Source organism: Micrasema longulum, unplaced genomic scaffold (genome assembly GCF_059751315.1).
Source record: "Micrasema longulum isolate JH-2025_06_02 unplaced genomic scaffold, ASM5975131v1 h1tg000097l, whole genome shotgun sequence".
NCBI lineage: Eukaryota > Metazoa > Arthropoda > Insecta > Trichoptera > Brachycentridae > Micrasema > Micrasema longulum.
The window spans coordinates 1,214,941-1,226,975 of record NW_028277303.1 but is presented as its reverse complement, the minus strand read 5'-3'; the positions used below and the strand labels follow the sequence as shown (position 1 = coordinate 1,226,975).

Sequence of the window (12,035 nt, the reverse complement as noted above, 5' to 3'; positions counted from 1 at the left end):
AAATGGGGTGTTTTGACGAGTATTTCTGCCCTCGCATACTTAAAATACCATCTGAAAGTCAAGAATCTGCAATAACTCAACATTACAAAACAGCATTTTTTTTTTGTTTTTCAAATAGGTTTAAACTCTCAATCTTGATAAATAACTAAGAGCACGTTGTATATCTAATACGTGTTTTCACGTGGTTTAAACCACTATGAAAAACATTTTTCACTGGTACACTTCGTGAAATTCCACTTAAGTGGATGATTTATTTGTCAAACGGTATAAAAATACCTTTACTCGTTGAAAGATGGCTAAACATAATGTGTCCTTTTTGTGGAATATTTTAGTTAAATTATAATACTAGGATGTTTAATGACCGTAGAATTAGGCTTGTAAACTAAAATTTGGATTTTTCAAAGGCCATCAAAGCTAACTTTCAAGATTTATATAAAATGTCATCTTTTGCCATCTTTCAACAGATAAAATAAATAAACAGATACAAAAATTTCAGTTCTCAAAATGATATATTTAACCGAAAATTCAAATAACAATAATTTATTTAGTTTGTGCAGTAAATTTATGTTATGTATTTTATTTTTGAATTTTTTGTCTTCTGTTAACAGAAATTAATTTCTACTGTTCTTCGTTGAAAACGAGCTTTCGTGAAAGTTGTTAATTCTCAACTTCCGCGTGAACCTGACGATTCGTTTAGTATACAGATTTTTTTATTAATTTTCTGGTTTGGTCATTTTCAGTTGGACGACCAGGTTCACCTGATCTTGCCTCGTATTCCGGCCGGGATCCAGGAAGCTGTTACGAGGCTCATGTCACGGGACAGTAATCCTCGTCCTACTTCACAACTCCTCTCGATGATAAAATATTATGGGTAAATATGTTGTTTTGATTTATTTATCGATTAAATAAAACAAAAATATTTAAGTTCGCAAATATTTGTTTTTTTACTTAAAATAAAAAAGATCGCTAGACATCAGAATATGGAAGTTCTGGCAACCGTGCTCATTTCTCATGCTCCGTGTAACACTCATCATTATTTATTTATTTGAAATTTTCCGTCTTTTCAAATTCTTCCATGTTTTCAACTTCACAAACTTTCTTAATGCCTAGAATTGTTAAAATATGTATTAACCTTGATAAATTTAGGATACGATTTAATCCAGGTGTTCACGAAGATTTAGACGTACTCAAAATAATGTTTTTTAATGTTACAGGATTGATTTTTTTAGTATTAGATAGGTATATTACGAAGATAAAACATTAAAACCAGAAAATTCACCCGTTTTATTCGGAAAATAATATGCATTTATTTCTCTGATAAATATTTTTTAAATGACACAATAAAAAATATACCTTATTTTTTTTATAATGGAAATTGTTATTCGATAAATAAAATTTCACTCTTTTTTTTTAGTTGCGTGAAACGTATATTTTTGGTAATTAGTTGCCGCTAACTTCTAATGAAAGTATTTTAAGTCAATATCTACATTATTTATATTATTCGTTGCAAATGGGGAAAAAAGTTTTGTAATTTGGGTCTGATTTCAGTATCAAAAGCGTGCTCGGGAAAAAGTTTTGCGATGTAAAATACTGCGAAATTCTACTTGTTATTCGTTCTTCGGAGGCTACAAAACAAACGAGGCAATAATTGTCAAGTAATACACTTTGTCAGAGAATAAAAATAAACGACGTTTCACCCAACAAATATTTGCAAATAGCAAATCGCTTCATTTAAACAGTTTTTTTACAGTAATGGTATTTTAATCAATTGTGTATCTCTTGTATTTAATATTTTCGCCTAGTTACTTATTATTTACGGCAATCTGTTAATTAATTATTTACAGTGGTGTGCCATATTATTATACCCGCCAAGAAAATTACTCTATAATTGCAATCATATTAATTTATTCCAAATTAGGACAACGAAAGCTGTGTAATTTAATTAAATTTTAGTAATTAAAAATAACATTTGTTTCTTTACAAAACACAAAAGCTGTTGAAAATGTTTTACAATATTGTCTGTAAAGTTTTAAAATGTGTTAATTACTCTAAAAAAACATAATATTTTCATTCCCTTGTTTTCGTTATTATGTACTAGATACATAATATATAAAATCTTCGTTGTATCAGTATATTTTCTTAAAATATATTTTTTTGTAGCATGTGGTTATTCATTATAATAAAATTATATATAAAAAAAAATAATTCAACCACTTATTTTAAATTTTTTCCACCGACCGGTTTCAAAGCTATACAAGCTTCTTCGCGCTTCCCATCCTTACAAGACAAAAAGACTTGATTTATTAGTTTCCTTCAAAGCGCCATATTAATCGAATAAAATACGATAGAATTCATGTTTACCCTGATAAAAAAGCTTTGAAACCGGTAGGTGGAAAAATAAAAAAAAAGTAGGAAAAAAACAACGTTGTTTTGTTTATTTTATTGTAAATAACAAAATTCGGTTCGTGGTACGTACACATTTTTGCACTTATTTATAAACAAATAATTGTTACTAATAATATTGAAACATACCGCCTACGGTATGTTTCATGCAATCTAAGTTTGCACTTAATACTTTTTAGTGACATAAACATATTTGAAACTTGAAAAATTATATGATATTAAAAAAAGAAAATCGATTTCCGGTATTTGCTGGTCAGTAAGTAATATACGAGAACCATATGTCAGGTTTTGTTCATACTAATAATTAAATTTACTATTAAGTACAGGTAGGTACTGCTTTTTACCAAGCGCCATTGTCGTTATATATTATGAAAATAACGCTTTATAAGTATTATCCATAGCAATAATACCATTACTCTAGATATAATTGTACAATTTAACGTAGTTATGCAGAATGCAGTCTACAATTTTGAAAAAATGAGATATTGATGTTATCGGGTGCAGTAAGGTCAATTCTATGTTCTGTTAAAAACAGCGAGACCGCTTTCACACAAATATTTGTATTAATTCACCTTCTGAAAAGGGTGTCGATTACAAAGATGGAATTTTTCTATTTGCAGAAAACATCCACAACACTAGAAAAATCTTACCGTTCTTTTAAAATCATTAAAACTGGTCAATTACATAATAAGATTCTTGTTTGTCATATAAAAAAAACAATGTTTTTATTGTTTATCATTTGTTACAGTCAAAAACATTCTAACTGTCGGGTAGATTTGTATATTCACTTTTTTTACATAAGTGCTATTATCTCATTTTCACTTTTCTATGGCTGGCTGCTCTCTGTATAATTACGTTCAATTATTGAATGCTACCCAATATATTTGATTTTTAAATTTTTCAAAACTTAATAGGATAATAAACATTCAAAAGGAAAGCAATGATTTCGTCTTTTATATACAGATTACCTACTTTGAAGGAAATAAACAAATTTGGGAACTGCGGCTAGCTCGTGACGTCATACACAGTTTTGCTTCATGCGAGCTTCTTCTTCTTCTTCTTCTTCTTCAGCCTTCTGTCCTCCACTGCTGGATATAGACCTCTTCAATATCCTTCCATTTTTCTCGGTCGGTTGCTACTTGCAGCCAATTTTTGCCCCCTACAGCAGCTATGTCGTCAGACGATATTCCGACGCCTCGTTTCTTTTTCCCAAGGTCTCCGTCTTAAAATTTTAGGGATCCATCTTGTGAGATCTTGTCTCGCAACATTTTCTGCCCATTGCCACTTCACTTCTGCTACGCGATCCACGATGCATATGTAGTCGCTGTATATAAAAGCTAGACACTATAAATTCACTTCAGAATTTTTCGACGATGACGTCATTGAAGAATTCCAAGATTGACAAATGCATGCTTAATTGTTATGACTTATTCATGCGTTTATTAATTATTGCATCTTTATATTTATCTGTAATAACTAAGTTGCATTCATCCGCTTGTCGCGCTACGGTCAAGGTTGTAATTTGAGTTTTTTGATCAGAAAAATTAGAGATTACTTTAAAGGTACGCGCTATAGTTAATTCTCATATTTTAATTTGATGTAATTGTAGATAAAGAACTAACACTTTGTAGTTAAATAGGAGAATATTAAAACAATATCATATACAACATTCTAAAACGAGACAAGACAGTCAAGACTAATAAACCAGGAACTGAAATGATACAATAAACTACCAGACAAAACTAAACAAAAGACTCAAACAACCTTTACAAAAGATGTCACAACGTTGTTTTATCATTTACAATAGGATGAAAATAAGAAAAAAAATCAATGTAATCCATAAGGGTTTATCAATAAATCAGTTTCAATTGAAACATAATTAAATTTGTGTTTGTTTTTTTGTGAATGGACAAATCATCTTTTTTTTTTAATGTTGTGTAATACGAAAATACAATTACTAATATAATTGAATAAATTTCCTTTTTTTTTTTTTAAACCAAGCATTATGATTTTTAAATATTTTTTAAACACTACATACTCGATTTTCAGGCAAGAGATTGTCGAAGCAAGATTATGGCCGTGTTTATGTAATTAATAAATTTTAGATAAAAAATCAATTACTTGAGAATTGAATTTGTTTGTTTCTGTGAATAAAAATACATTAAAAAAACAATAAAAAATCAGATTTAACGCAACTTTTCGTCATGGCCGGATGAAATACTTATACTTCATACAAGTAGGTTTCAAGAGCTCTTAGAATTTTTCTCGTCTCACTTGTATGAAACGAAACAGTGCGTCGCTAGTATTTACGAAAATATTATACAAGAGACCTAATATATAGGTAAAGATAAATATTTTTCAAAAATGTTTTGAGTATGTCCAAATGCTTGCAGGCTGGCTGAATTTTCTCCCTAGAGAGTTATTAATATTTAAATTTGTTGCAAAAGAAATCGAATTTTTTTTTGAGAAGAACTTAGGAAGTCTAGGCATTTACAGGGCTTATAACCTGTCGTTGGCTGGTTTGAGTGGCCACTTTACATACTCTGTAACATTCACAAATCTGCTTGTTTAAACATCCACATTTCCTCAACTCTTCCATCTGTTGACTTTCATGAAGTAAAAGAGTTGAAACCTTTATCACGTGGGATCTGGCTGAGCCAATAATGTTAAACAGTGTGTAAAGTAGCCACTCAAACCAGCCAATTACAGATCATAAGCCCTGTAAATGCCTAGACTTCCATATTTCCTTCCCAAAAATGTTTTTCGTTCTCTGTTGTAACAAATTTACATAAAAAAAAATTATTGATAAGGTTCGATATAAATTGAATTGTGGAAATAGATAATTGTTCAACCTCCGCTTAGGAAGGAAGGCATTAAATTGATCAACTTGCAATCATCAAGAATCAAACGTGTCTCGGGCGTTTAATATGTTTTATCTGATTGTGATAATCAACCGAGTTTATCTGCCAACACGATGTCTTAGTAAATCTGCATTATATTCATTTTAATTAAAATTATCCTGATAATATGCTCACGCCATTTATTTGGTTTATCAGCAAATAGAATAACTAAATATGTTTGCAAATGCCTACAGTGTGTTGCTAAGTTGACGCTCCGCTTCATACGAACTTGACTAACTGGCGTGTTTATTTTCAGAGAAAGGTAAATTAATTTACTTTTCCACTATATTACGAGTATTCGTCCTCATTGATGTTGGCGGTTTCGGGTTTGACCACTGTATTTGAGTTTTTGTCAACAGTTAAACGTATTTGAACAGAATATTTAACAGTTTACTTGTAACAGCCTGATAAGAAAGGATTTTAACTGTCAATTTCTTACTAGATTTTACTGTAGCTTCGCGCATATTCCGATATTCTAGTTAATAATACTGTGTTGATGTATTTATTTCTGAGATGATTGATATTTGCACATCATTTAGTGTGAAATTATTTTCTCATATAGTTTGACAATTATTTTTTTTTCTTAGTTAACTTTCTTATACTTTTTGATTTAAAGTTGAACAGCAATCGTAGAACTAGTCTTTTAATGTGTTATAAAATCAAAATTAAATCTTATTTTCATTGATGCTTTATTTTATACCTATGACGAAATTCAGACTTTTACCAAGATCAAACATCAATTGATGTTAGTAAACATTTGTTTATGACCGCTTATCGAAATTTTAATGTATTTTTTTTACATAGGTAAAAAAGTACATAAGCAGTTATTTACAAATATTGACAAACATTTTTGGGATCCCGTTGCGGACTCGCGGATCAGAGATCCGAGGTTCGAACCCCACTCTACCCCGAATTGATTTTCATTTTCTAATAGTGAGTTATTTACAACTCGTCGAAAATGGCCGGCAATATTGAAATATTTAGGTTAATTATAAGAACGCTAATATTTCTATTAAAAAATATATATTTAAATTTGTTGACTTCTTTTAACTTAGCCTTGAATATGAAGAAACATCTTAATAAATAATTAATTTAGGTAATACAATTAGCTGGTTTTTGGATGTTGTTCATACTGATTTAAAGAATATATTTCCCCCTTATTTTATTTTCAATTTAGCAGGTAAACTTTATGACTACATTTTTACAATTTGTTATTTTATGACTGCTCCATTAAAACTTCTTAGAAGTAATGTAAGATGGGATGAAGTTTACAGTAGGTATATTATTCCTATATGTACACGTTTATTATACAATACATACATATATACTTGGTATAATATACCTACTGTTAATTTCAGCACATCTGACATTACAGTTATTATTTCTTAAAAGGTATTACCGATAATATATTAATTTGGTTCTCATAATCTTAATGGCTAGTTTCGTTTACTTAATATTCGCTAAACGAAATTCTTAGTAACTTTGTGAATCGTTATTCATTTATTGCTCATTTATTTATTTCTTTGGAAAAAAACATCAGTTTTTACATATAATTCATATATTTTCCACGACCATGTAAGTTCTTAATCAAGTGTATACATTGTGATAACCCAGCAGTAAAATTACAATTATTTTAAAATTAAGAAAAGTTACTTATTCAGAAACTGCAAAAAAAATTGTATTTGTTTTTATAATTTTTATTTTAAGTTATTTTATTGTTTTGCACACAGTGCTACATTGGTATAATTACAGTGATATTATTACAAAAAAAAACATAAACCTAATACAGCGCTAATTACGTACACAACACAATATATAATATAGTTTCTGAACAGGACAGAAAAATTTGACGAGAATATGTTTAACACGTGACTCCATTTATGTTGGTATCACCATAGTTTTGAATAAATAGTGTGATTTATCAAGTGATTTGTGTGAAATGTGGTGTTTGTTTTACATATTTCTTTTTCAAAAAGAGGCTAAATATTATTATTGTGAATGATACTCAGCTTCCGTTTGTAGCAGAGTGCTGAGTCGTTTAATAAGTCAAGATCATACATTTTGTCGTCGTACATCGTACATATCAAATTTTGAATCATTACTAAAAGCTCTTCCTAGTAGAGAATAAGGAGCTGCTCTGGTTTTGCATTTGTCGTTGCTAATGTCTAGTTAAAATTGATTTTAGCCAGCAAATCAGCACAATCGGTCCGATTGTTACGTAATTTATAGATAAACCGTAGATCCCCAATCATGCGCCTTTCGTGAAAGCAAGGGAAGTTTAGATTATTGGAGCTAGGGAATTTATATTGCACGTATTTAAGAAAATTATTTTGTACATTATTTATTAAGTTTATGTTAATGTTATATTGGGGATTCCATGAGACGTATTCTACGTGACTTCTGGCTAATGAGGTATATAGTACCATGGCAGTGCTTGAAATTTTGAATGGTTTACATACTCTCATTAGAAAGCCTAACATTTTATATGATTTTGATAAAATAGCTTCAATATGCGTGTTGAAAATAATTTTTCTGTCCAAAATGACTCCTAAATCACTGCAGATGTTTTTGTTTAAAATATTTATGTTATTAAAATTATAGGTAAAGAATATCGACTTTTTGTTCCTGGTAAATGACATATACCCATAATAAATAATAAAAATAAAGTAAATGAAAGGAATAGTAAATTAAAAGTCAGTTTAATTGTCAGTGCGTTTGCCTACCGTGCAAGAGGTCTCAGGTTCGATTCCCGACATGGTTGATATGAAATATTTATTCAAATGGGTGTTTTTACACAAAAATAATTTCATAGTCCCTGGACTGTCACCTGAAGCGTGAGACTTATCATCCTACCTTCATATAATAAAACAATCAAGATACGCTGCGATTGGTGTGCCAATGCAGTGCCCTATGCTCCATGAGGTTTTTATACAGAATAATGTTCCCTTATTGGGAACATGTATAATAAATAAGTACATTTACAAGTATATTTTTAAAATAATGAATGAAAACATCTTATTTGAAAATATTGAAGACGGTAAAAAACATAAACATGAATATACATTTTTAATGACGTACTCATATATTACAGTCGTATTATAAACACCTATAAGGAATCTTCTATATTTAGTATGGAAGAGATGAAAAATGTCTACGTGACCGGAGAGAACGGTATTGTAATAATGAAAAGAAAGAAAAAAATCATTATTTCTTGAATTTGTCCTGGGTATTGACAAATTGAATGCAGTTTAAAGTCTTGTCCTGTTGGTCACAAGATAGTCTAAAGAACTTGTAAGTATAGGGCAATCTATGACATTCTTCACAAGTATAAATATAAATAATCAATCTGCAATCGGTGTTTTGTACTCCAGAGTTTGAATTGCATTTGGAGTACAATCAGATTTGTATTTTTTAATTTTTTTAAATTTCTGTATCCTTTCTAGGTTATTAATGTAAACCTTATATTGGGGATTCCATATAAAGAAGCATACTCCAACTGACTTGTCATATATGTGTTATAAACCAGTGTAAATGTTTTGATATTTTTGAAGTATTTAGACATTCGCAATAAAAAAACGAAGCATTTTATATGCCTTATTAATTATTTCACTTAAGTAAATATCGAATACAAGCTTGGAATCTAAAACTGTTCCCAAGTCTCTTATAGCGTTCTTTCTGGGTACAATTTGATTTATTAGAGCATATTGGAAATTCAAAGTTAAATCGGGTTGTGGTCCCGTGGCTAGTGTTGCGGACTCACAGGCCAGAGGCCCGAGGTTCAAACCCCACTCTACCATAACTTGATTTCCATTTTCTAATAGTGAGTTAGTTAATGGCCACCAAAATTGAAATATTTGTGTAAATTATAAAAACGCCAATATTTCTTTTTTTTTGAAAAACAAAAACAAAACAAAGTGTTTATAATTTTTGTATACTAAGGGTAAGATGGGGCAATAATCTGAGAGGCGGTTCAAATCAGTATGTAAGAGATTTCAGTCCTCATATAATTTGTTTTCATAAACATTTTACTATCGTCGGCAAAAAGTACAAATTTAGAATTAAACCTTGGGGTACGCTAGAAGTGACAGAAAACCAGTTGGATTAGTATCCAGCTGGTTTTTTGTCACTTATCATCTATTTTCAATGTAAAAACACATCCATCTATAAAAATCACCGCTTATGCCAATTAGATTATTTTTTTGTAGTAGAACTTTATGATCAACTTTATCGAAGGCTTTAATAAAATCCGAGTAGATTAAATCAACTAGGAATCGGTTGTCCATATTATTAAGAAAATAATTAGTATAATAAACTAATTTGGTCATGGTAGATCTACTAGATATAAATCTCTGCTCTTAAGTACTATAAGAAAATTTAAGTGCTTTAGATACTTGATCCGAAATTATCTCATCAAAAAGTTTTGAAAAAAATGAGAATTTTGTAATCGGTCTGAATATTGTGACCTCCAATTTAGGGCCTGATTTAACCACAGAATAATTATATTTTACATAGATACTGGAAAAACATACAATTCGTAGGTATTGAATTCTACGACAAAATAATCTCCACATTTTCTTTTTGCTTTTGGAAAAATACATGTTTTTTTTTTTATAAAAGGGCTTTGTATATTAAATTTAATGCTTTTACCAGTAATTTGTATTTTTTTTCCTAAAAAAGAAATTAAAACAAAGCAATCCTTTTTGTTTATGATATATTCAACTCACTTTTAAGTAAAACGCACTCAAAGAAAAATGCCGTGAATCCTCACTTGTATTATAATAAATGGGTTTTCATCTGAATAAATTAAATTAATTCAGTTTGGCAGTTCAAGTCAGAACTATTGGACGCGAACCTTATTCGGGAGGATGCGCACGAACTGGCAGCTGACAGAGATGCATAGAGGCTCTTTGTGGACACCATATGATCCAACAAGGGAGCGGACATAGAATGATGATGAATAACATTATTTAGCACAGCGTTTTTAAATCACAGTTTTAAAATTTGAAAAGAAATGCTTGTTTAAAATTAAACGTTTTTTTATAATTTCACTAATTAATTATTCTTTCATTCGCTTTGAATTATATTTAAAAAATAATCAAATTTTAAGAAACCATACAAAAAATCTTTGTATACCTAAATCTCTCTACTTATTTATTTAGTTTTTTCAATAAATAAACCATTGATTTGTTCTTTGTAAGTTTAACTCAATTTTTGTAATGGATAAATAACATGACACCAAGCAACAACAAATAATTTGATGCGTCTTGTAAATTGAAGTTGACAATAATAATAGATCTATGGAGAAAATCTTCAAGTATCAAGGGAAAATTCGATGGAAATACGAGTACATTTACCATGTCATTTGAACTTGGCACAAGATCTAAAATTATGTCATTATGGTAAGAAATACTATTTAATTGATTTAAATAGCAAAATTAATTTAATTTATAAAATCAAAACTGGCTAGCTGGGTTTAACCAGTTGGTGTAAGAAAACAATTATTACTTTAGAAAGACCGTGATATATCAGATTAATTAAAATCGTTTAAAATTAAAAAGTTATCATTTGGTTTGTTTAAAATGTTTTGGTTGATACTTGTTGAGAAACTACTTGTACGAGTATTAAGAAGATGATTTTCACCGAATAGATATCTAGATATTTTCAGTTTTTGACTCACATTCACCCGAAGTTAATGCACTGAGATTACGCTTTGCTGCTAAAATCACTCCCATACCACGGGAATAACCTGTGGTTATCGGATTTCTATCAGACCGGGAAACGTCTGATCTATCATCGAAAAATTCGGAGGTACAGAAACTATCAGTTTGCCAACTTTCAATAATCGCGATGATACCATAGTCAGTAAAAGGCACATTTTCTTGAAAAAATCTGGGTCTTGGAACGAGACCTCTAACATTTAAGTAGTAGACTAGCATAGGCATGATAGATAGAAAAATATAGCTTTAAAATATTTACGACATTTTACGAATAATTAATAAATAGTATATAAAAAAAAAGATAAAATATTGGACTAAAAATTAGGATATCCAATATATTCATACAAGGAATAATTACTATTAATTATAGTCTGCCTGAAAAAAATAAAGAATCGTAATTACAATGTAGGAATTTAGAAATTTCATTCCGGGTAGCTTAATTACAGTGATTCAAAACAAGTATACAAGAGTTCTGTTTTAGGAAAAATATCAGTGAAACTTTCATGACAAAAAAAGACTCTCTTACAGTGTGGATGTAAGATACATTACCATTCGACTTGGTGACGCAGACAGATTTTAATATAAAAGTTAGAAATTCATTTATATTTGTGAGAATAACCACGAAATTCTTAACAAATTATACTTTACTGTTTTAGACAGCAAAAGAAAAAGGTACTCGTTCGAAATCGCGTATTTTTATAAATACGTTAGAGTAAAAGAAATAATGTTTTAGAATATTTTATAAAAAATAAAAAATAGTCAAATGAAAACTAAATAAACAAATAAACGCCGAATATTTAAAATATTTTTAGACATATTTATATATTTTTAATGGTTTTTAGTATGTTTTTACTACATTTATTACTTAGTTTTTATTATGTGTTTGTTTCGTTTTTTTTACGACATTTTTACTATGTTTTTACTACATTTTTACTATGTTTTTACTACATTTTTTACCATATTTTTACTCCATTTTTTAAATTTTTTTTCACTTTGCCTTGTATTTTTATAACTG

General features: G+C 29.3%; 1 protein-coding gene across 1 annotated transcript in view; it reads left to right on the top strand.

Annotated features, from left to right (window-relative positions):
- The window catches only part of bma (SCY1-like protein bma), a 287,477-nt gene that overhangs the window by 263,065 nt on the left and 12,377 nt on the right, over positions 1–12,035 (top strand). The window contains exon 9 of the mRNA XM_088235846.1: positions 741–871. Coding sequence (XP_088091972.1) covers positions 741–871 — 131 coding nt within the window. The remainder of the gene's footprint in view (positions 1–740; positions 872–12,035) is intronic.